This window comes from Anser anser (assembly GCF_964211835.1).
Source record: "Anser anser genome assembly, chromosome: 2".
Taxonomy (NCBI): domain Eukaryota; kingdom Metazoa; phylum Chordata; class Aves; order Anseriformes; family Anatidae; genus Anser; species Anser anser.
This window is the reverse complement of record NC_139721.1, coordinates 111,290,711-111,317,691: the sequence shown is the minus strand read 5'-3', so window position 1 is coordinate 111,317,691 and position 26,981 is coordinate 111,290,711. Positions and strand designations below refer to the sequence as shown.

The window sequence follows — 26,981 nt, the reverse complement described above, 5'->3', positions numbered from 1 at the left end:
ATCTGTAATGCTGCGTCCAGCTCCAATCGCCCTGGACCAAGACAGACAGAGATATAAGAGCAAGCAAGTAGATAGGAGGGCCACCAGGACAATTTGGGGAATTTTCGTGCATGACACATGAGGAGAAGCTGAGAAAACTGTGTTTGTTAAGCGTTAAGAAGACGACATCTTCCTGCAGTCTACAAAGAGCTAATGGGAGGGTACAAAAAAGATAGAGCCAGGCTGGTTTTGGAGTTCAAGGTCTGAGGATGAAAAGCGAGGGACAGATGTACAGAGTGAACTGCAATCAGAAGAAGTACTTTACTATGACAGTGGCCAAGTACTGGAACAGGCTGTGCCACAGCTGATCTCACCTCTTTGAGAGACTGGAACCCAACACCAGCACTATCCTTTTTTAGAGCCCAAAGACTTGCTCTGCTCCAGCACCAAGCCTGCATGGACAAGTGCATGCCCACATGTGTGTGTGTGAGGTAAACATCTATGAGAAGCACACGCTCCAAACACCGTGTGAAGCCTTGCTTCAGCTAGCGGGGTAAGAAAAGCAAGATGAGAAACCCATTCAGAGAAGGACCAAGTCTGGCCTACACAAGGAGAAATAAAGAAGAGCATTAACTGAAAGATACTATGAATGGTGACAACAATCAATAACTTTGGTTCCATTTGTTATCACATTCTTCTAGAATGTGAGACTAACTCAATACTTGCAAGATATTCATGATACTTATGCAAGCATGCTATAGCACTTTCAGGTTTAACATTATAGAGAAACAGGAATGGACTTCCTCTGACAGGTCTGTTGGAGCAGATAGCCAATAGCCACTCATGAACTAAACATTCCCAAGCATGCTATTGAAGCTATGGTCAGCCAAGAGTTCACAGAAAAAAATACGAGAACTCACCGAATGCAGAGATAACAACAAAGATACCAATTCTGCACAAATTAGTTTTCAGCTTTCATCCACAAGAACAAAGGATATGTGGAAGGTGTACTTTATCCATACACTGAACATTAAGAAGGTGCATATGTGGGCATTCCTTAATGCCTATTCAGTTATGGAGTGCTTTATGAATTGCTTTTTTGTTGTTGTTTTTTTTGGCTATCCATCACCTTTGAGCAACATTAGTCAGTATGCCTCTAAATTTAATATGGAGTCATACGAATACTAACTGTGCAAAGCCCATAACTTATTGTCCTGAGGGAATTGTATTTGTACTTATCCATATTCCTCTGAAATGTTCTAATCAAACCAAATTGTAAACATGACCTACCAAAAAAACAAAAAGGGCAAAAATCTGTCAGTTTTGTTATATCTGGCCACATTTAAACATGTGAATTCACTTAACTGAAATTCACTTAAGAATCCTAAACTCTCTTCTGCTAACACACCTGCATCGTAAGTGTAAAAGAAATTGATGTGGGGGGGAGGAAAACCTGAATGTATCGTATGAACAGCAACACACACAACAGCATATTGAGCATCTGTTCACGTCTAAGGCAGCTTATACAAACTACAGATTCTGAGTTTCTTGTCTCAGTAGACTTAATAGAGATCGTTCTCTTTCTTTACACTTCGCTTTTCAGAAGAGCATTATTCCTTTTGGAAAACAAAGCCATTTCAGCCGATCTAGACTAACACAGAAAAGCCACTGTTTCTACCAAATACTTATGGTATCACTTTCGCAATTACACTTCAAATGGGGCCATTACTTTTCTCCACACGTTAATTGCATAAGAATACAATTCAACATATAATATTAAACAATATTCATAAAATATTCAAGATATAACTAAGATAAACCCTAGATACTCCTAAAGAAAGTATGGATGACAGCAGATACCAGAGTTCTAACAGGAGATAGGTATAGCAATATTACTTTCATGAGGCATCAATTAACTATAAGTGCTATCTAAAAGAATATACATAAATCAGGTACCCATCACTTTGCCAAAAGTATTTTCCCAAATTCTTGTACATTTATGTATTGAAATCACATTATTAAAATCATAAAAGAATACTGTTTTTTTCTGCTTTTGCAGAAAGAATCATAAACTAGACCAACATATGCAGCTGAATAGCCTACAAGGAAAATGGCACTGTAACACAAATACCAGGAAGTCTCAAGTACAGCTAAAGAAACAAAATCGATTCACACTGAAAATCTCCTTCACAGTATTTTAACAGTTGTCAGACAGAGCGAGTCTTATTCTTTCGAAAATATGTATTTCTCCCCACACACAAGAATAGGGCAAACACGCAGATCTACTTTGGTTGTTGTGTTTCAGCACTGTTTTCATACAATGTACCAGAGAGCTGCAGCCTACACACCATTTCTCAGCAACAATATCCTTATTTTTGTACAATTTGAAATTCAGTTGGCAGATTGAGGGCATTTTTCCAACCACAAACATTTTTGGAACATTTTTTTGAACAATGTATGTTCAAACAAATGTTTGCAGCTACAGATCCTAAAAAAATCCTAGTTAAAATGTGCTTATTTTAACCTGCATTAATTGTATACTCACATGCTCATCTCATCCAGCCATCCTGCCGCCCTCCCCTCCACCCTCAAATAGATGGAATTTTTGATATTAAAGACAGTTTAGATATAAAAAATTGAGGTTAAACTGTATTTAGAGAACAAGGGAAAAGAAGATGAACTCTAATACACAGCTGTCATGTTCAAAAGAGGTGATACTGTGAAAGAAGAATGGGGAAGCCATAATAAAACAATCCTTCAGACTGCTCCCATTGCTGTTAAAGTAACATGGCATCTAAAAAACATACAACAAGTACCATCACTTCACACCTACATCTATTTTTCAAGATAATTTTACAGTACATTACATGTTTTCTGTTCTTTTACTTTAGTTAACTGTTACCATTTTATTGAAAGGTATGGCTTCACTCCCATATTTGACTACAAACTACACTTTCTCACTGTCTCTCTTCTCAGAGAAACAACGGTTGTTAAGTACATAAGGGTAGAAGGAATCGGTAATCTAGATGGAGGGCCTAGCTTACGTTTAATGATCGAAATTCCCATTACAGTCCCTGAAATAAGTTCTGCAGCTGTCTGAATTGCAAAAGAATGCTTATGTTAGATGTTAGTTGGTTATAAAGTGTCTGGAGAATGGAATTTGCACTACCTTGGCTTTCAGTATGGACGCAAGGGATGTATGATTAGCACGTGAGGGGCTACAACATCTTTAGGAAAAGGGAACCTCTATAAACAAGAAAGAACTAAACAGCACTGCAGTAAACGGTACATGTTCTTTGTTACTTTGGTTCTTTTACATACAGATATTTCTAACTGACTTGGAGTATATGGCCTGTTTCCACAAAAAAAAAAAAAAAAAAAAAGCTAGATTATGATTTTAACAAGTCCAAGAAACACTTCTGAAGATCAGCTACAGTTACAGTAAGATTCCCTTGTAAATCTAGCATTTCCCTACAAACTGCAGATATAAACCACTAAGTGAAACACGAGTTTATGCCTTCAATTCAAGCAAAATGGCTAAGCCTACAGGAGACATAACTACTGACCCTTTAGTCTGAATTCAAATGTTATTAAAATGTTTACAGCATGCATGGTGAATAGATGTCACTATATTATCTTGAATTACAGAACTGTAAGTTAATTCATTAAAAAGTGCTGAACTATATAGCTGAACTTTCCTAAAGATGCTGATACTTACATAGTTTAAGCTGTAATAGTGTTTTCCCTCTATTACTTAAAACTTGCTTCTTCACTTTTCAACTATTTTCAGCTATTCCTCATTTAAGTGGTAAAATGAAAAACAAAAGTTAGTGCATTTTACTTTACTAAAGAATTATTCCTAAAGCAAAAAAAGTTCTAGTATGTGTGAGTAATTCTATTAAAGCACTACACTATTTTACTTTTTGAAGTAGGAGGTATGGGTGCATGACCTATACTTTTGGAAAGGAAAAGCTTATCAAGGAAACATAATTTGCAGAAAAACACTCTACACCAATAGTAAAGGGAGTTCTTTAAACTCTTTAGCAAACGATGTAAAACAAACTGATGGAAACCAGGAATGTGGATGACTAAAGAAACCCTTCAGTAAACATGCCCCCAGCTGTAGTGTGCAGTGTAATACCAACTTAAACTGTGGAGACTCAATCTACCTTCTGAAAAATGATTAAACTTCAGAAGCTAAGCAACATTATACGATGTACATGACTAACAGCATACTCACTAAAAACAAAAACCACTAGACATTTATCTCTTAAAAACAGAAAAGATACCAAGTCTGGCACCAGTCTGCGATGCAAGCAAGACCATGTGATACTTAGACACTTGTGTATTAGTTTAAAAATAAGTTAGATAAGCATGTGATGAGTGACAATTTTGTACTTGACCTTTGCTTAAATAGCTGCTTTTCACAAAGTCCACACAAATATCAACAAAATTCCTTTTTAAAAAAAGCTAAAAACTCTACTTCTCATCTACAGTCTTGAAAATAAACTCTAAAAACAAAATTCTGCATGATTACTTTAGGAAAAATAGAAAACATGCTTTGCAGCAGGAATTCAGAAAAAGAAAAGAAAAAAAAAGCATTGAAGTCTTCTTGTAAATCAGACTGATGAAATTCAGCATCTTAAGCTACAGAGACAGAAGCTTGGGGTGGATATTTCCAGTGGGAATATTTCACTCTGCCTAGCAGGCAAGGAATTTGGAAATAGAGTTCCTCTTTCCGGAGACTGAACAGGCATACAGTATTGCACAGGAAATGCTTTTAAATCAGGAACTGGGGATCCATTCTGCATGGAATGAGGAACCCAAAGTTAAAAAGAAATACCATAAACTATAAGTGCCAAATCACAACAACTACCTCCGAGTGGAGGTCTCTACTAGTATTAAGCTACTGTATTAACATCCACCATGTTTGTCTTTGAATCCTTCTGGGCTTTTCCATTACCATGGGCTTTTATTTACACATCACAGAATGGCTGATGTGGGAAGGGACCTCTGGAGCTCATCTGGTCCAGCTCAGAGCAGGGACAACTCAAGCAGGTTACTCAGGGCTGTGTCCAGTTGGGTTCTGAAGGTCTCCAAGGAGGGAGACTCTACCACCTCTCCGAGAAACCTGTGCCGGTGCTCTGTCGCCCGCCCATCACCTCTTGTCCTGGCACTGGGCACCACTGGAAAGAGCCTGGCTCCGTTGTCCTTACGCACAAAATACACACGTGAATTCTAGTATGCCAATGTCTCTTGCATTGGGGAGCCCAAAACTGGACCCAGCACTCCAGGTGTGCATCACCAAGGCTGAGCAGAGGGGAAGGATCACCTCTGTGACCTGCTGGAGATGCTCTGCCTAATGCAGCCCAGGAGGCTGTTGGTGTTTGTCACAAGGGCATGGTGCTGGCTTACGCTTACAATGTATGTTTATTTGTGAAAACAAGCCTAGAAAAATGTGTTTTGCACACTTTAAACAGAAGGTAATGGGATTTATATAATAGCTTCATATTTTCAGGCTAATCCCACAGTAAATTTTGTGCTTTACCAACACAAGTATTATCATGGAAGTATGTGGGTGATATTATTAGGTTTCAGAGGCCTAATAATAACCAGTTAATGATATTTCTTGTAGCACAAAGCATTCATTTAGGCATCTTCCTCCATTCAGTGTACTCAATAGAGAGAGTAAAGACCTAAATCTGCCAATATTTTACCAGGAATTAGAAGTCTGACTTAAAGTCCCCAGTCATTCCTAAAAGAAAAAGAAAAAAAATCTCCACAAAAAGGGGCAACCAACAATAATTCTGACAACAACAACATCCATAACTACAGGAATAATGTAGTTAGTCGTGAATAAAAAAAAATAAAATGTTAAAATGAAAAATTAAATTGTCACTTCTTAACAAAGAAGTGACACCTCTCCCCTCATGAGTAACCTTTCTTTTTCCTGAAATCAAAGCCAAATATATCTATGGCAGAAATGTTGACCTAAAAAAATCAGACAAGTAGATTCCATCTATAAGAATAGATCCTGTTTTAAGCAATACTGCCACAATCCCACCAACAGGATAACCTGATTTCTAGACTCCCTGGCAACGATATGCAATGCAAACAGGAAAGCTTTTGGACTTGCAGTTGTGTCTGCAAGAAGGGAAATTAACAGGAATCATCCCCCGTCCACACACAGTGAGTTCAAGTTTTCATAAAAGAAGCACTTGCTTCTGGGGGCATTTCATCTGGATTCATATTCTTGTTAAGCAGTGCAACAGGAGTCCATGAAGAAGGAAGTAAAAGGAAACAGATTCAACAGAGGTCTAAGGACCTACCTCCTTGGCATGATGTTATACAGGAGCTAATACTACCCTGTCAACCATATTTAGGCAAAATACATAAAGACCTTTCATGGTTGTAAGGATGTTTTGTGTAATGATGAGTCAGAAGCCCTTTATCAGACTTAGGAAAAAAGCTTCAGGGACTGTACTTGAGATACTGACATAGGCAGCTCTTACTTTCACAAGTTTTATAGACTATAGTCAAACTACATAGGCATACCTAGAAATACTTAATTTTCTAGACCCAGTAGTCAGTGCATTTGACTGAAGCCTTCTGTACATCTTACACTATTACTGTGTAAGATGTAACTCTTCCTTAGCAGAAGAGAATACAGAATATTTGTACAAGTCTCACTCTTCAAAGGAACATAACAGGTCCCGGCACTCTGAAGAAACATACTTTTTTTTGTTATAGGCTATATATGGATATGTGGTCTTGTTTTACCATGATTTCCTCTCTATTGAGAGTAGACTTAAGAAAAACAAGAATAGCAATTTGAATAATAGAATTAACAAGTAATCTCTGCAAAGAGAGTGAAAATTCATTAAAGATTTTCACTGGGTGCAGTGCATTAATTTGGTTCACTTACGGATCCCAAATAAAACTATGAATCAGTCAGAGGGGAACTGTCTCTAGACACTTCCCAAATCTTCACTTTTTTGAAAATAAGATAAAACCACACAGATAGACATGGCTCTCCATGTCATCCCACAATTGGTATACACTTGTGGAAGGAAGAAATTACCTTTTCTTTCAGCCTGTCCAGACCTTTTTTCCCCCCCCTCCATTTGGTGAAGATCTATTACAAGGTGCTCTACAGTATAAGAGTATAGACACACCTCAGCATTTCGGGGGATCTTCTGAGTATCCTCATGTCCTAAAGCAGCAACTTTCAGGTAAATATCTTAACTCTGAAGGGACCAGAAACTCATTTCCGCTAGCAGATGATTTAGTAAAGCATACATTTTGTTTATTGAATAAGATTAGTCTTGGTGCAAGAAAAAAAAAAAAAAGTTAAAGCAGCTACTCAAGAAGTTCAAGCAAGTATTTCAACAGCTTTTTATTAAGCCCCCCTGCTGGAGAAAAAGTTATGTTCCCACAAAAATTTAAAATGTTATTGCCTAAATTCCATGACTGGGGGCAAGGATCCCTTAAAGTGCCCCTTTCAATCTTATTTATTCTTGGTTTAAATACTATCTCTTCTCAAATGCATCTTGGAGTAAAAACAAAAGGAGCACAGAAATCTGCTCTGTTTTACATTTTATTAAACTATGTGAAGCACAAATTCAGTATAACCTGTTTTTACAATTAGGAATCTGATTTTTTTAAAAAAAATATATTGCATTTCAAGAGTGACAGTCAAGAATAGTAATGCAGAAAATATGCAAATCATGAGACCTTATTAACACTACCAGTAAGAATTTTCAGAATTAAAATACAAAGAGTAGTTTTACATTTCTTGTTTTGAGTAGTGTCCATCCCCCCACCATCCGTCTGTGTACCCCCCCCCCCAAACACAATTAGGAAACCATATGAAAATGATACGAAACACTTGAAATAATGTTAGGATTAATAATCAACAACATGTTACATTGGATTTTGTGCCACCTATTCCACCTGCCAATCAGAATTTTAATATTCAATGTTTCAGTTTCTTTTTTTTGTTGTTTGTTCTGTTTAAAAATCCATTTAATTCAGCAATTTTTCACTTTTATCACATAATGATGTTTACAGATAAATCACCTTTTTCCTGCCTGTTTTTCGAATCTTAAGAATTCATACAAGTCAATGAGATTACAACAAGAAACTGCCTTCATGTACTTTGGCATTTAGCAAATAACGTAACATCTTCTTTGGAGCCCACCCACCTTATTCAGGGAAAACTTTTCTAATTAAAATTATCTCTAACCCAAGCCTAAGAACAAATCTAAGCACAAGGTGTGTCCACTACCAAATCACCCAATTCTGATTCCTCTTTTTACACATCCCTTAAGGCATTTCCCTGACAGCTCTCAAAAAAAAAAAAAATCCACCTTGACCCATAAGGACACACGAGATACTTCAGTCATACTTCAGTCAGACCCTTTGACATGTTTTCATTTTTGTTCACATTTAAGAGTCATACCAACACAAGCAAAAGAGCTTATTAATATTAGGCAACTCAAAGTTATCCAATTCTGCTCTTGAGCAGTAAAGACACAGACACTTAAGTTCAAACACTTAAGTTGTGTAACACTTTAAAACAGGCCATTAAAAACCCAGAATTATGAGTATGTAAAAGCATAGGCATTTCTTAAACTAACATTCTGAAAGACGGTATTTTTTCAAAACAATTTCTTCTCTTGTGCTTGCCTTGTTTTTCCAATTTTGATTTTTCTATGTGACAAGCTGGGACTGAAGGCAACACAATATCAATTATAAGTATGACATACGAGGTTATTTTTCAATATTTATTGTAATCTGAGAAACGAATAAAATGTTTCTCAGGATTCTGGCCAGATTTCCCCTAGGAAATACATGTGGGCGTTAAGAGAAGGGATGCAAATGAATGCCTTTCTCAACAAGGAGAAATTTATTTCCAACCTCAGAAAGAATACCGATATCAGAAATAAGGCTGTATGAAATTGCATGCAACTTCAAAACCATCTTTTCTCATCCAAGCAGACTAGGATATGTAGCTCACTGTGTTATCCAAAAATACTTCTTTGCTTCTGTTTGTAAGCACCCACCAAAAAGGCAGGCAGGAAGCCCCCTTACAATATTCTGTGCTAACCTGTTATCAGGTTCCTGTACGTTAAATCTGTCTCATTTTCTGGATCATTGTTCAAAATAATCAGGAATGTAGTATTGAAAAGAATCATCTGAAACTGCAGGAAGCTATACATCATGTCTACACAAAAGGAGATCAAGCTTGTTTCCCTGCACACACATCTCTTCCCCTCACGGTTTTACTCAAAATTTGGGGATTGAGTTAAATTCTGGTGACCTTCCTTTTGGGTTAACAGAAATACAGCTGCGCAGTGTGGGAAGCCACCTAGTGACGAAGGAGCACAAATATGCCTGAAGCTGCCCAAAGCTTTAATAAGATGACGCAGTTGGAGCATGTGATTACTGCTGTTTTTCTCACTGACTTGCAAGTTGTGTGGTGTACTGTAGTTCAGAGAATTCCTTAGCAATTTCTGGCAACTTTTATGAGTCTTCCTGAATCTTCTAAATGAACTGTGAAATAGCATATTTACTAAAGATGAGATGCACAAGAGCAAAAGGAAATCTACCAAAATGTGTATGGAAAAGGTTGGATGCCAATTTTAAACTCATTATGGTACTACATGCAGAAAAAGTTAAGATCTGTGAGGCTGAAAGGAAATAACATAAGGGAGGTGAATATGCAAAAATGGAAACAATCAAAACTGTCTTCTTCTAACTCAAGTCAGAAAACACTCAGTAGACTTAGAAGAGGAAGTTATCAAGAAGCAGAAAAACTGGTTTTGGAATTCAGTAAATCTTGTTCACATGCACACATTTCTCAAAAACTGAGTGCTCAAGAAGTAGTACGAGCACAAAACATTGCACAGCAAGAAATCAAGGCCAGAAATTCTTGCTGCGTACGAACAGTGTGTCATAATGGTTTTTGCCTACGGCAAAGAACCTCACTTTACCAACATGTACGTCCTGCCTTCACTGAAAAACCTCACTGCATGAGAACAGCATATGACTGGACGACATAAGGAGCCAAACAGATAATGCAGAGTAGAGGCCAATGCACTTTGACATATCATCAAATTGCACCATCGAAGAAATAGGAAAAAAATTAATCATCATCAAAACAGGGAAATGGTAGTATTAGCAAATGGGATGAAATTGCTAGTACATATCACCTTGAGTACTAGAATAATGCCAAACAAACAACAATTTACTGGAATAAGTCTTAGGTGTTACATGTCAATAGACTTAATGAAGGATTGGTTGAATGAGTGAACATTTCTTAGAATAGGAAACAAAGTATGCTGTTCACTAAAATAAAAATAATTAAATAAAAAAAAACTTGTCCTGGATCCATTCAAACAGTATTTAATCCCATCATTGAAAAACACAATCAGAGAAAGGACTACTAGTCTTGAAGTGCTATACCACGAACGATGGCACAGCTTCAGGTATTTGATGTGCTGGCAAAAAAAATAATAAAATCTTTGAAGACCTTTGAATTATTAAAAAACAAAACAAAGTAAACAACAACAAAAAAAACACAATCTCAAAATGGCTCTTGGCAGGGATGATGCTCTAGCCCTAAAGGGAAAGTAAAGAAACCCTATTCAGGTTTACTTTCCCATTGAGTTAAGACAGCATGTGATCAAACTTTAGTCCTGTACTTAAAACACCATGGACAGAACTGAAGTTCAAAGAATTGTTTTCATACAGTGAAGACGCTAAAAATGAGAATGAAGAGGTGTGCAAAGCAGACAGATAAATCATAAACCACATGAGAAAAAAACATGTTAATTCAGTCAAATAGTAAGAAGTATATACCCTTATTACGTACCGAACACAGGTATATAATGAACTTATTGTGTATAAACATTTTTCTTTTTGTGAGGGATCATCTGCAAAACATCTACATTGTATTCACTGTTCAAAGCAATCTTGTATAACACAGACCAGTACAAATGGCAAAACTACCACGTAACAACTGTAAGAGAAATTGAAGGCATCAACAGCTTCCACGTTCCCAGCAGCAGAAGGGGAGTTAGCATGCTGACTGCAGGTAGTCCGACAAAGTTGACCAGGATTGATACTAAAGAGAAACACCGAGACTGCAGCTGCCTCCACCAACACAACCAAAGGGGCAACTCCTCAGCTGTTGATTTCAACATATGAGCAACACCCCTAAACAAACACTAGAGACCGTTTTTGTTACTGTTTTTTCTTTCATACTAAAGGAAGTACAAGCCTGCCCTACAGAACCAGCTGTGACTGCCTTCGATGTCTGGGGCAATACAGAAGGCAAGCTACAAACCAGGACAGAGGGAACAATTATTTCCTGGCCCCAGTCTGACTGATTTCATATCTGTTTTCTTAAATTGCTCCTTTACAAAATCAGCTCAAGGAAACTAATGATAAAAATGGTATTTTTCACTTATTCTGAATCAGGAAGCACAGGTGAGCAGGCATATCCTCAGCAATGGGGATACACAGACACACAGAGAACTGAAAGTTAACCTGGTCTGAGATGCTGAAATGACTACAAGCATGACAGTTGGTAAGATGAGAATGTAATCCACACCGATCATCTTCCTGATGAACAATACAGTTTTTCCGTGCTCTCAGTGAAATTGTTACCACATAGCATCTACAGATATTGTAGCAGACTTGTATTTTATATCCCATTCTTTAAACATGAAATATTGTAATTACAAAGTATTAGTAATAATTTTAAAAGAACAATCTTTTAAAGGCTGTAATCAATACTCTACTTAAATACCTAATTAGGAAATAATAAGCTTGGATGCAAGTTACAGTAAGTTGCAGTGGAAACAGACCTTAGGCAATAAAGTAGACTGTTAAAATTTTCTGTTGTAAACAACTCTTTTTCCTTTTCTCTCTGTTACAGCAGTGTGGTTTCTGCAAGGTTTGAAATACTTGCTTTTTCAGATGTTACGACTAAAATCAAAATGCCTTCCCATATAGATACACACAATCGTGCCACCTATCACTCTCATTGTGAAAGTTATTTTGTGAATTGTTCCAGAGTAAAACAGATTGATACATCATACATGCACAGTTGAAATACATGGCTAGTGTACAGTACATCTGGTATCTAAATATATGCACATGCAAATATCAACTAAAACAAAACCAAAAAAGCTCTAGTGGAGAGGTTACCTTTCAAAAGTATATACACCATCTTTTCAAGATTTCTACTTCCTATGTTTTCTGAGGGTAACTGACATGATAGACTCTGTCATGTCATTGATGGTAAGCTAAACAGTTATGAAAAGTGTCCATTCAAATATTCTAGACTAAGATAGGGCCAAAGTAATCACATCACAATATTCTCTTGGGAGTTTGCTCCTAGCATTTATCCTGAAATAAATATAGTATGTGGTATTATGTGACACATAAGTATCTTGAAGGGTTAAACATTAAAATACATAAAATCTGTAGGTTATTCATGAATAAACTAAATCAATTACATTGAAGACATGGAATTCATCCTGTAAGCAAGTATTCAGTCAATGATTTTACAAAATATGTAGTTCAGGCTCTCTATTTATTCAAGATAGATGCAGCAGCATTTTAGGAGAATATGGAAATGTTGAAAACATTGCGGGACTCTTGAGTAGACAAAAGTATTTCAGCAGTTGACAGAAAACAAGTATCATGGTCAAATATTAGGTAATTCAAATTTTCATGTACCAGAAAGATGTCTGTTTTCCACGTCTCTTTGTATTTTTATCTAGGGAAAATACTGTACTGAGGAAAAGATTTGAGTTCACATCAATAAACACAGAAAGCCAAAGAAATAGTGGTAGTTCTGCTGAACTGAATTTCAGATTATTACTGAAATATCCCACTAACTTCAGCACAGGAGGGCAAAGGCTTCACAAGCTCTAAGACTTAAGCAACAATATCCTTTCCTGAGCAAAGATATTTTGGTATGGCTTCCAGATAGTGCCTTTAGGAAACTCATCCCAACTATAGAGAAGCCAAAATGCATTCACATCACATCTAAGAGGTGGACCCACGGATATCAATAATGTTTGATGAATGCAATAAAAAGGTAAAAATCTAGCTCCACTGTTCAATTAGCCAAAATTCTGGACAGGCAGAACAGGCCACTGCAAGAAGTCAGGAATCTAACAGTCACAACTAGGGCCCCTCTTTAAGGCCATTACCAAATAGTAATTTGCTATCCTAATTAGAAAAATTCTTCTGCGTACTAGTTGATCTGTAAACTACTTTGTCAAACAGCCTTTTTAAATGAGAGATGATTGGTCTTCAGCCAGACTGGACCATGGCAAATATGTAGTTAATCAGCACAGAGTGACTTTTTTTTTTTTTAATAACTCACTTCCACCTGGTTTATGACCGCATTCCATTTCTTATAGGGGCCTGTACAGTGCCAAATAACCGTGTAGATCTGCAGCCACTGTGATCGTAGAATCATCAAGGTTGGGAAAGACCTCCAAGATCAACAAGTATAACCATCCCTCTACCACTAGCATCACCCACTAAACCATGTGCCCAGGTAAGACTGGTCTCATATAAAAGTAGTGTTGTAACAGGAGGGGAAAAGCACACAACTTCTGGAGAAGACAGACACGCTTGAGCGGAAGAGCAGAATATTGTGGGGTCATTACTCCAAGCCCAAGCCACTGTAAGGCAGCTGCTTAGCATCCCAGTCATAAAACTGGACAAGAACAACTTGTATGGAACAAACATGAAGGAAAAAAAACATCTCAACAAAGCCAGTCACTTACTCTAGCTGCCAAAAAAATGAAAGAGAGAGCCTAAACTTTGAAGAAAGGTAGATTCATCAGAGCAGTCTCCCAACTCTGTGTTCACTACAGTTCAGTCCTGTGTCACTTGTCCCTGAGGCTCTGATCCTGCATCTGAGCCTGGTTAACACTTAACTCGTTTCAGCACTCTCAGATTAATAACTAGATGCATTTTTCACTGATGAATTTCTTTTTCTTCAAGCATGCCCAAGAACCTCAATTTCCGTCACTGGGGAACCTTAGGCTGACGAATGAATAAATACTGTTCTAACCGGGATCTACACATCTGCCAGTGTTACTGGCATCAAATGACTCCAAAGCAGTAATTATTCCTCCATCAGAGGACGCAAACAGAGTCACACAATTCATTCCAGATCTTTTGGTTTGTAAGCCCCTTATTTCTGAGATGATGCCACTGCCTCCCTACCTACTGCCTTATGTGGAAAGTTGCTGATATTTCTTGTCTGTGAGATATCAACCATCAACAGTAATTTAAGAGAAGGAATCTGATCCACTTTTAATAATGAGAACAGTCTGAAATGTGCTGATTCAACGACAACCTACAACAAAATCAATCTACACATACCACCAAAGACTTTCATCTCTTATCAGATTTTTTTTTTTTTTACATTTTTTGTTATCTAATGGCATCACAGATACCTAGATAATAACCATCAATAGCAAGGAGAAAAACATGCAGCACTATGAATTTTTAGAATGTGGGAAAAGTTAACTAAATCAAGTATATTTCTTTCAGATATCCACATTAAAAATATAAGGTGAAATACTTTCAGCTCTAAGTTTGTCGTTTTGGGGCAGAATTAAAAAAAAAAAAAAAAAAAAGTAGGATTACCTGATCCTAAACAAATGCTGAAATGCAATATTATAGAGAGAATATTATGTGACCTCATATAAAATTAAAATGCAACTCTTGAAGAAAATTCAATCCTCCTCATATTCCCTAACTCATCATAAAACTGAAAAACTGCTTATGACAGAAAATGATGAAAGCACGGAATTTTAACCTTTCATAATTCATAACCAGTGAAATATTCTTGCCTGTGAATGTCAGGATTGATGACAGTAACTCTACAGCTTATCTGTTTAATGATGAATTTTAGATCACCTGAGTCACAAAATTAACTGTACTGTAAGCAGAACTACATATAGATATGTATATAAATTCTTCTGCTATATTTGGATCCATCATCAACTTAGAAACATTCTGAATGACCACCAACACAGAACTTCAAAGCACAGCATAGAAAAATACTACAAAACTAACAAGAAGCATCAAGGACTTCTAAAGAAGCTTCTAAGAACGTTACTACACATGTTCACTCTCACAAAAAAAAAAAAAAAGTGACAAGACCATGAGACTACAAGAGATTCACAGTCTTTTCAGGTGACTGAGAAAATTAGGAAACTTGGACAGAGACCTGACTTTTTGGGTATGTCCCCAGTGCAACTTATCATGGACTGTAACAGTTCTTAGCTCTCTTCTTTTTGTTTCTGAACATCCTGTATATGTGCTCGGATTTCTCTTCTAGACAGCTACATCAGCAGCACAATAGTTTACCTGCTCTAGAAGAAAAAAAAAAAAGAAAAAGGCAGAAACTTCAGAGTACAGAAAGCACTTCAGTGGATGCATGTGCAACCCACCCAACAGTAGCTTCTAGTGTGGGCTCATGTTCAGCTCACAGAACTCATACTGTATTCCCTTCAAGCTTCCCAAGGCATAGAAACATAGAACCATTGAATGATTTGGGTTGGAAAAGGACCTTAAAGACCACCCAGTTCCAACCCCCTGCCATGGGCAGGGACACCTCCCACCAGACCAGGCTGCCCAAAGCCCCATCCAGCCTGGCCCTGAACACCTCCAGGGATGGGGCATCCACAGCTGCTCTGGGCAACCTGTTTCAGGGCCTCACCACCCTCTGAGTAAAGAATTTCTTCCAAATATCTAATCTAAGTCTACTTTCTCTTAGCTTAAAACCATTTTCCCTTGTCCTATCACTCCACTTGATGATAAAGAGTCCCTCCCCAGCTTTCCTGTAGGCCCCCTTTAGGTACTGGAAGGCCGCAATAAGGTCTCCCTGGAGCCTTCTCTTCTCCAGGCTGAACAACCCCAGCTCCCTCAGCCTGTCTTCCTAGGACAGGTGCTCCAGTCTTTTGATCATCTTTATGGCCATCTTCATGGCTTGCTCTATTATGTCCATGTCCTTCTTATGGTGGGGGCTCCAGAGCTGAACACACAGGGCTCCAGGTGGGGTCTCACCTCCTTCGACCTGCTAAGTATAATTCTTTTCAGCGTAGCCCAGGATATGATTGGCTTTTGGGGCTGCAAGTGCACATTGCCAGCTCACGTTGAGCTTCTCATCAACACCCCAAGGTTCTTCTCCTCGGGGCTGCTCTCAATCCATTCTCCACCCAGCTTGTATTTGTGCTTGGGATTGCCCAGGCCCAGTCGCAGGACGTGCACCTGGCCTTCTTGAACTTCATGAGATTCACACAGGTCCACCTCTCAAGCCTGTCCAGGTTCCTCTGGATGGTACCCCTGCAGTCAACATGCTTCCCTCCAGCGTGTTGACCGCACCACACAGCTTGGTGTCATCAGCAAACTTGCTGAGTGTGCACTCAATCCCACTGTCCACGTCACCAACAAAGTTGTTAACCAGGCGAAGCACAAATAAAATCACACTTGAAGTGTACATGGGTGGCAGCAGCAGGATAAAGGGGAGCTAAGGCCATAGTACATCAACACAGGTACATCTGTAACTAACAGTCCAAGCTATGAAATAGAGAATTCAGGATACAGAACTACTCTATTAAAAGGTGGAAGACCAGGTTTTCATCCCACTGAAGAGTTGCCTGAGTGGGTAGATAGGTTATGAGACTGGCACTAATTAAGGTTAGATCATGAAGAGAAAGATATTTCCATAGACCAAAATGAAGCTGTAAGGCAAAATGGATTTCAGAACATTTATATTTCTTATTTCAAACTGGCAGATGGAATAAGCACATTAGGAAATTAGTAAATAGCTTTATGCTTTTTCTCTAAATAGCATTTAACATGCTGTTCTACTATTACCTTGCCTGTTTCAGCAATATGATCTGCAAAATACATGCTTAGGACATGAACAAAAAAGTGATGGAGATGGAACTAGGTTTGCTTAATTCAAAGCAGAAAATGATTTGGGGAGATGGGGACAAATCACTGTTTCTAGGCTCCAATCTATTAATATCATTGCAGAACTGGCTAGATATCAATACAACTATCCAAACTCCGCCAGAATTGTGGATTTTTATTAACTGCCCTTTACATAGAAAAAAAAATAAATGATTGATTGATATGGAAAATATTGAAGTAATTTTTCTAAGCAATAATGGGTAAAAGCAAACAATATAGGAAGAAATTGACACTTTTCATTAGGGGAAGACTATGGAGGTCAACCTAAAGCTTATACAGGATACTGGGATAGTAAAGCTTCCTTATGGTATTTGACACATTGAAAAATTAAGATTCATTAATGTATATTAGTGTGTCAGAGAAGTCTGGTAAGTCCTTTGTGCCCCTACTGTGGTACTCACCACAGAGTCTTTGGGAACGTACTCAAGAACTCTGAAACATTGCTCCTGGGATGCAAGGTTTTCTCTGGAGTCACAGTTTATTGACAGAATCACAAACTGCCATGGTAAATTAAACAGATAATGATAGCTTGGATTTCTAAATGAGAAAACAGAGCAACCATACTTAAAAGAAAAATTTCAGAAAAAAATCAAATATTGGACCAGATCCTTTTAAAGATGTAGCAACACCATTTTAAGGATAAATATGCTACAGTGTGAGAACCCTGAGCTGCCTCACAATGGGTGGTGCAGCACTTACCTCCACAGATATTCCATATCTAGTTTGTGTGCGTTTTCTGTGTCTTTTATTATTATTATTATTATTATTATTATTATTATTATTATTACTGACTGCATACTCTAGAGGAGACAATGTCTTTGTCCCTTGGCAGGACAGACGATTCATTAGACATAACAGCTGAGCAGGCTCATGTACAACAGCAGTCCAGGGAAAACTAACATTGAAAGGGATGCATGCGTGTGTGTGCATGCATTCATGTATGGGCAAGAAAAAAGTTTATGGGTATACAAGGACAGAATCTTTTGGGACAAGAATTTTTTTCTCCTGCATGCTTGAGGGAAGAAACAATCAACAAGTAAAAGCCCCAAGTCAGAATTACAGGGGAGAATTTGACACCATCTTGAGTAAAGAATCAAATCTTATTTGATTATTTTTTTTGCATTTCAACTGTGCCCATGTTCTCAGACACAGCTTTATTATGAGATCTCTGATTCTTGTAGCCAGCAAGCTTACAGACTCCCAGAAATAAACTGGCCCTCCTGCTCTCTCAGAAGAACAGTTCCAGCTGGCAGGTGTCCACATACATAAAGTTACTTGTATTACTGAAGAGGGAAAGGGGTTAGCATGAGCCATCAATGACTCCAGTGTTTTGGGGCTGAGGGATACACATGTCCCAACAAGCCTCTCAGAAAAGGCCGAGCGCCGGTTAAGACTCAGACTGAATGGTAACACACTGCCATCTGTCACAGCCCTGAGGGCACCAACAGGCCTTAACTGCCCCGACCAGCCCCAGCTGCCATCTCCACCAGACCCCTCTGGGCGAGGAGCCCCAGTTAGGCGCAGGCCTGTGTCCCCAGCCCTCCCCTGGATTTAGTGTGCCTGTTTCCAGCCCTGTGCCTGTCTCCTGTACCCTGTCTCTGGTTAATTGTTTGCCATGTCTGGGACTGCTGATGGCTTCTGCCACCGGTGCCAGCACTGCCCGCAGGGCTGAGGTCACCTGGCGCGGTGTCCTGGTGGTGAGGGCACTGCCTGGGCTGGTGGCACCCTCCGGCTCCTTCTCATCCTCCTTCACCGAGCAGCCCTGCTCAAGCTGATCCTGGACTCTATCAATCAATGGCCCCAGACAAATGTATTTCCCAAATGGAAATCACCATTTTTTAACTAGGTATCTCTTATTATTTTATTTTAAGACCTTCCAGTCTGATCCAAATTCATTTCTCAGAAAAGAGCACCGTACTAGACATCATCAAAGGCAGACTACTGAGGCGAAGCTGATAGAATGAACAGAGTCAGATCACAACAAATAACATATACTGTGCCTTGTTCTTCACCGGTTGTATTTTTCCAGTTTGAGAAAAGTGAATGCTGTTGCCTTTGTACAGCTACAGTTTAATTTTCAAACCCCGTGCTAGTAACCAAAAAAGTCACCTGCAATACACAGGAGAAGAGAGTGGGGAAATAAGGAAGTAATAACACGCATTTCAACAGAGAAAGGATTCCCTGAGCATACTTTGTAATAAAGAATAGGATGCAAGGTAATTCAGCTGCCTCATACAACTGACCTGTGTGTTCACCGTTTTCAATACTCTGGTCTATATTTGACTTCATTCTCCATGAAATAAATCTATTTTGTGGCTTCTACTATTTTTTAGGTTATTCTACAGTATAAAATACATATCGTATTGACCTAAGAACAGCAATAACAGCAATAATGAAAGTAATAAGAGTTTGTAAACTGTCATGTCCTAAATAAAAGGTCTTCCCAAGGTAACATCTTTGGGAGATGTTAATGGCCTGCAGTTTGATCATTTTTAAAATAGCTTTTTTGTTTGTTTGTAGGGTTTTTGTTTGTTTATTTTAACCAATATGAAAACATGTTCAAGATAAGAACAAATTTTAAAAAATCTGTACAAAAAAAAAAAAGTTGGTATTCATCAGCTGCCTAGTGGTAAGTATATACACCCTACGGTAGCCTGTTTCTGCTAACTTCTATAATTTGGCTAGCAATAACCCTGTAAAACTTATTATTTCCTTTACTATCTTCAATGTACTATTAGAAATCAAAAGACATGTAAGCAAGACCATGGATAAATTAGTTTACAACCTCGACATTTACAACTAGAAATGTATTACTACATTAGATTGTTATAAATATCAATGGAAAAGTGGATATCATCTGAAACTTAGACATAACCAAATATAAAAGAATACTTTGCTTATTTTTAATCATGAAAAGGATTTTGATCACACAGGCACAGAAAAGTCATTTACAGGAAAGACAACAGGGAAAGAAAAATTTAGAACACTACAAATAACTGTGCTAGAAGAGCTCATATGTAGACTTCAAAAACAATCAATGCATGACTCTGAAGTTTAAAAAAGTATTACAATACAAAAATAAGAAAAAGTCACCCATACATTTACGGACAGAGGAAGAAAAAAAAAACACATTATGTCTTGAACTGATATTCTGTTCTAAATAGAGCACTAGATTTTACATCAAATTATGAAGGAAGAATTATGTAAAGAAAAGGAAGAGAAAAGGGATAGTAGGTAAACTGGTTTATGAGACATTTATGAAAGTGCTAGACTAAATTCAAAACAGGAGCTAAGGTCTACCACTGTGTTGTTTTTTTTTGTCCTCCAGACAATAAGTTCTCACCTACCTGGGATGCCTAGAGTAGCACACTTCATATTTGCCAGCTGGGAAATTACTGGGTAAATTGAAAAAGATGGGAAAAATAGGAAGAGGACTGGTGTGAGGGACTTTTGTTTGTGTTTTTAGAAAACTGACCAACTGGTAGGTAACTGAGTGGAGTGGAGAAAAGGAAAGCATCAAGGGAAAGGAGATTACAGATGGAATTCCTAAAAGCAGAAATAAAGAGCAGAAAAATTCTCATAATCTTATAGATAAATAAGCATCTACAGTTGCTTGATAGGCAAAGACTAGTTTATTCAAACAAAGCAAAGGCTTAAAGATGAGCATGAAAACTCTTAGAAATATATTAGAGGGGCAAAAAAACAAATACATCTAATTTAGCCATTTATACATTTGGGTTGACAATTAAGTGTTTACGGATCTTAGTAAATTAGAAGTGATATTCCAGAAAAATAAGACAAAAGAGGTAAGGGAAAAGAAAGAAAGGAAAGAAAGAAAGGAAAGAAAGAAAGAAAGGAAAGAAAGAAAGGAAAGAAAGAAAGAAAGAAAGAAAGAAAGAAAGAAAGAAAGAAAGAAAGAAAGAAAGAAAGAAAGAAAATAAAAAGGAAAAAAAAAAAGAAAAAAATAAATGCTTTTTGGATTTTTTCTTTTGAGACACAGTTAGATGAACAAAGAGGACTGCGTGACTAAATGCAGCCCTGAACAGCAAAGTCTTGCACCGAAATAAGCAGAGATTTATTTTCCAGAAAGAATGCCATTTGAAATCATTTACTATTTACAAGTGGTCATCCTACCTCTTCCTGTGTAACTCAGAAGTTATACACCAGGTCTACAGAAAGAGATAAACAGAATTCCTCAGCAGTCCTGAATATTTTATAAATTTAGAAAATTCTTACCCTGTATTGATGGAAATGATTTCTATCAGCGGATTCTTCCTGATCTTTGGCAAATCCAGTCGTGCTCCACCCAAACGTTTTCCATTATCCTTTTTCTGACCCAGCAGTCTCACAGAATGACCTTCAAAAGAAGCACAAAAATGCAGTGAGTACAAAGTACAATATTTGTTTTGATTTGCTCTTCTTCACAAGCAGTGCTTATACTTCAAAAGTTGAAAATGAGAATAAGATGTAATAATTTATTTCCACCAGCTGGAGCATTCAAGAAGAGTTAATGACAGGTAAAATAAATCATATGAAAATGAACAAATTATTTCATCCAATTATCTTTTCACACTTGCATTTTCTTGTTTATTCAATTAAAATGATCCAAGCAGTTTCGTTTTAAGATTCTCAATCAAATATCAACATCTTAATATTTAAATAAATAGTATGGCAGGATTAAAATAATTTTTTCCACAAAAACTAAATTAGTAGGAAACAAATGACTCCTAAATATTTTTTAAGCTTATTTTCTGGCGAATGAACATATTTGAGTCTAAGCTGCCTGACTACACAAGTCTGACAGGAAGTACTCTGAAGTATATCCTGATAACATGTTCATGGCTAAACCGACAAGCAAGATTTACAGTCAGCATTGGCTTCCCCAGTTAAATTCTAGCAAGTCAGATGGGCTAGGGCCAAAAAGGGGTTTTAAGCAGTAGAGAGCTTTGGGAGGAGGCACTTACTGTTTATTTTACCTCTGTTCTATAATTATCAGGGATTTTAGTTTGCAAATTCTTTGCTATCCAGAGACAACTTTCCCCTTAACCTCTGTTCTCTTCCTGTGGCATATTACCGTGACAGCTTTGCTCTTTTCCTACAAATCTTGTTTCCTGAAGGACATTGAGAGAGTTGTGTTACCAGCTGAGTACGCAGACACATGCAGAGCAGCTGCACTAAGACCCTGCTAAATAACAAATCTACTGCATTAGTGACCCTAAGTGAAAGAGGCTAAAACCAGTGAACTGAAGCAGAGAGGAAGGGATCATCCCACTCTTACTGCCCTAGACTTACAGAGGTGATCATATGCACAGCCCCATAGCACGTTCCTCCCACCCCAAGGAGACTGCAGGTCTGAAAACCATCCCACAACTCCTCTCCTGAAAACAGTAATATCCAGAGAGCAAAATACAGATACTACCACCAGCTGCCTGCAACAGTACATCAACTGTACCACTTACTCTAAGATACATTCTAAGAGCACAGATGACGGTCTTCACTAAAAAATCTGAAGCAAAATCTAACAATGAAGAAGAATAGTAATTGAGTGTATATTATTGCAAGAGTTCGGGTAAAATATCCTCAATTGAAAAAAAAAAAACAAACAGAAAGCTTGCATCAGTTACTTTAAAAAGCCCAAACAGAATAGACCATAACAGACAGCAAGGGAAATCAATGCTTGATAACTAACAAGACATGGAAAATGACCACTACTTGGAGTGAAGGAAAGGGAAAAAGCATATATCCCTTGAAGCTGAAAAACTCTTGAAAAAATAATATGAAATAATGAAAAAATAATACATGTAACTACAGCTAGAATACATGGGATATTCCTTACACAGAATTGAAGAAAAAAAACTATCTTAAAAAGGTCAGGTGGTGAGGATGGATGGAACAGAAAGCATGTATGAAGTACTAGCTGAACTACATTTAGCACTGCAATCTAGATATCAAACTCAGACCAACTGAAAACCACGCTCAACCAAATCTGCTAGCTGGCATTACCAACAGCTATTTACAAAACTAACTCATCCATCAGTCATAGTCTTTCTACATTACCTATTTTACAGAGATTTTAGTTAATTTATTAATAATATGGCATTCATACTCTGGATTTATTTCTGTGCTATCGTAACAGCAGTAACAACAGGTAAGCAACTGCTTTTGGTATACTGTCTTTCTCAGACTTTTTAAGATGCATACAAAATTTTCGATCAAAAGTTTGATCTACTGAAGAAGCTAGCAGAACTGGCTTGAGATCATAATGGTTAATACTAAAAGTAGATGTCAGGAACAGTAAATGGAAGTTTATTTTTTTGCAGTTGCATTTGGGAAAAAATTCATTACATCCTGCTGTGAACTTAGAAATACGCTTCTTGTGCTATTAACATTTGCTAAATTATTCATTTCTATCTTTTCATGACAATACCAGCAATATCATTGTCTCACAATACAATCATTTTCAAATCTAATGCTTCATTAAGGAGTCACAAGCATGACGCCATTTTATTTACTTGTATAACAAAAAGTGATTGCATTATCATAGGCATACAAATTGAACTAGAAGCAGAGAACATTTCTTTTTGTATTTCTTAACAGTACAGTTTATTTGGAATAAGGCAGTTTATCCAGTTTTTAAATATTCAATTGTCTTACCGTATTAAAACTGTACTTATTGTCTTACCATATTAAAAATGTATTTAGATTTATGGTTGAAAATATCGTTGAACAATTTACAGTATTCTTAAATAATCAGGCTTAAAAATAATAACCACACAAAATTCAAATTTCTTACATTTAGAACTACAGTCAGACCACCATGATGAAGTTTAAAAAAAACAAAAACCGCCCTTCCCAACAATTAGTATCTCAGCAGAATCAATGGAGCTTGATCTCCTCTGAATTTGTTCCCTCACAAAGCCCAGTGAATTATTGTTGTCTAGTTAGAATTTAGCTCATGCTCTGCCTTTCCCATGCTGGGAACATTAAAAAAGGAAACTTTTTCACAAAACGTCTGGAAAAAGAATATCGTTTAGGCTATGCATCTTGTCTCAAAACTGTTTGAAATTTATTGAAGGACTAAAAACTGGCAAGGAGAGAGGGAAATGGATATAATGACAAACCTGTTTCGGAAGCACAACTTTATAATCCCCATTTTCTTAGGAAAACAGGCCAAAAAAACCACTAAAGTAGTCTAGAAAATCTTGTTAAATCTTTCTTTTAAATGTTCAGTAGGATACCATAAATGTTAGAAAAAAAATCCTCCGACATTTTCAAGTAAAATGTAATGCACTAGGGTCCGTAAGACTCAGACTCTCTCTCCTTCAGAGGCTTTCTTAATTGATGAAAGAAATTCCACCTCAGCTACCACCTGCCATTTGATCACTCAATGGTTCACAGCTCCGGACTGCACAATGCACTCGGGGACTTGGCGATGGGACTCAGTAGGTCAAGTGGATGGTTGGACTTCATAACCTTGAAGGTCTTTTCCAACCTTGATTATTCTGTGCTTCTACGAACATCACTTGATGCCCCCTAGCTGGATTAAAACTGGCAAAATCCCATCCCAGCACAGTGCACCAGCTCAGGGTGTCTCCAGCCTGGGAACAAAACACAGCAGCTTATTTTCACAGTATGTATGGCTACAGGTTTTCTCATATTCCTTCTGAATGACACTACATTTCAAGTTAATATGAGGCTGCAAAACCTGTGTGTCACTCAAGTATGGTACTATCCCAGTACTTTTCACTCCAGACACCATAGGATTAAAAACAAAACAAAACAAACAAACAAAAAATAACAGCAGTACTAGGAGATGAGCTTTAGCAGAAAGTTTAGTGCTTCCAGAAAGCAAACAGCACATCCATAACCAACTACAGTAATTTGTATTGCAGACACACTTAACAATAAAAAAAAAAAGAGAGAGAAATCCTGTTACAGTATGTGACCTTAAATCCTTTCTCTTTATTCCATACAAGGACTATTTTGTTTCATTCTAAGTAATCACTAAAGCATCTGTTTACAGCATTGTTGCTATTAATAAAACATAACTTGATAAACATTGAATCATACTTTTTCACATGCTGTAAATCTTTTTTTCCTCCATACTTATTTCAAGAAAACTTAAAAATAATATTTTGTCATCTTCAATATGGAAAAGGCTAAACAACAATTTTTTTTTTAATTGCCTGACCAGCCTTAATCTCACATCAACATCAAGCATCACAGCAAGAGCAGTAATTTCAAATCTCATTTAGGCTCTCCTTTCAAAACTAAGAAAGGGGCAAAACATTGCAATCAAGGTTTCCTTCTAAAGCACTGTATCTGATTAAGCTTCCTTCTCTCTGACCTAACAGGCTGGATAACAACAAAGCAGGTGTCCCAAACCTAAGAGTAATCTCTTTTTTTTTTTTTTTTTCCTTTTAACGTTTGGTAGAAAACCATTTCTGATTAATCATAGTTCAACTCCAATAACAATGAATGCTCTATCTCAGATATCAAACAAACCATCCTTTTTTGATGTCTCCCTGAAAGCTTTGAAATACAGCTTAATGACAAACAGTTCTCGTCAGGTCATCCAGTCTGCATCTGTTTATAGATCAGAGTCTAAACATTTGAGTACCATAAACCTCTTCTGACATAAAGATAATTTCTCTATTTCCACATAGTGTACCAGCAAATAAAATTATATTAAAAATGGATAAAGGTTAATTAAAGGTTTAGGTAATGCTAGAGAGCAGATATTCACTAACTAATGGATAATTAATGCAGATTACAATTTAAGAATAGTACTATGCCCAGTGAAGAAGCTTATAGAGCAAAATCACTCACAGGCAGTGTAAATGAAATCAAGCTAGAAAGAATTTAAAATGAATCAGAGCTCTCTAATTTTCAGAGCTCACTTAAAAATGAAACATCTTTACATACAAGCCAGTGGACACAATTCACATTACTTGGCAATGCCACACAAGACGAGGTTGGAATGAATTAAATCAGGATATTAAATCCTATTGTTAGACTAAATAAAGGCTTTTGAATGTGTCAGATTGATAAACCACTGTGCAGAATGCAAGTATTTTCAAGGCATTCATTTTCACTTGTTAAAAAGGATACAAAGAAAGTACCATAATATTAATGTCGTGTACACATACCTTCCTCTGTGGGCAGCGTGTGCTTCAGGAGCACGATAAGAGAATGCCTGAACTTGAAATACAAGCATGTAAAGGGAACTGGTAATGAAATTTCTTTGCCTTAAGTCTATAACATTAAATGTGCTCTGAACCTTAGACTACTGTCAGACCCCCATGACCTAGACCTGCAGAAGCTACTGCAATTCCAGCAGACAGATTCAAACTGAACTGGTATTTTGCCAGCTTTGCCAGTCAGATGGAAGTGGCCTGGCTCAGTCACCTTTAGTTAACTTTAAGAACTGTCTATCAGTGCTGCAAGTATCTGTCAGATATTAATAGACCTGCTGTATTTCAAAAATAGCCAGCTTCATTCAATGCACAGGCTGGCCCCCCTCAGTAGCTGCTGAGAAATATCTGCCTGCAAGATGGAACAGGGCATCCAGAGACAGTCCCTCCTCCTTCCCTGCTCACCCCGCTGGAAATACAGTGTGCCATTTAAACAGCTCCCGGCCCAATGCAGAGCACTATTTCTTAGCTGTTACCTTCAAAGTTCAGTGCAGATATCTGAAGGAGTTCAAAAACATAAGTTTAAAGAAAATCCTCAAAGATGCAGGAAACCCCAGCCTTGGCAGCAACAATTCCTATTGTTTTCAGCTTCTTCTGTTACTCGTTCTTTCCCTTTCCCAGTTACATCATTATATTTAGAGGTTGTTCACCATTTCCTGAAAGACACTTTTTTTCCTCACAACAAGGCTGCCAACGTACAATTCTATACCTCCCAGCTGTCTCTCCCCTGCCTGTTTGATCTTCTCCAGAATCTTGAGGGAAAAGGACTAAGTACTGTATCATGTA

General features: G+C 37.4%; 1 protein-coding gene across 2 annotated transcripts in view; it reads right to left on the bottom strand.

Annotated features, from left to right (window-relative positions):
- Positions 1 to 26,981, bottom strand: part of CDKAL1 (CDKAL1 threonylcarbamoyladenosine tRNA methylthiotransferase) — a 436,369-nt gene that overhangs the window by 254,142 nt on the left and 155,246 nt on the right. For both annotated transcript variants that reach the window (XM_083825860.1, XM_083825861.1), the window contains one exon: positions 21,238 to 21,358. In XM_083825860.1, the coding sequence (XP_083681986.1) occupies positions 21,238 to 21,358 (121 nt within the window). The remainder of the gene's footprint in view (positions 1 to 21,237; positions 21,359 to 26,981) is intronic.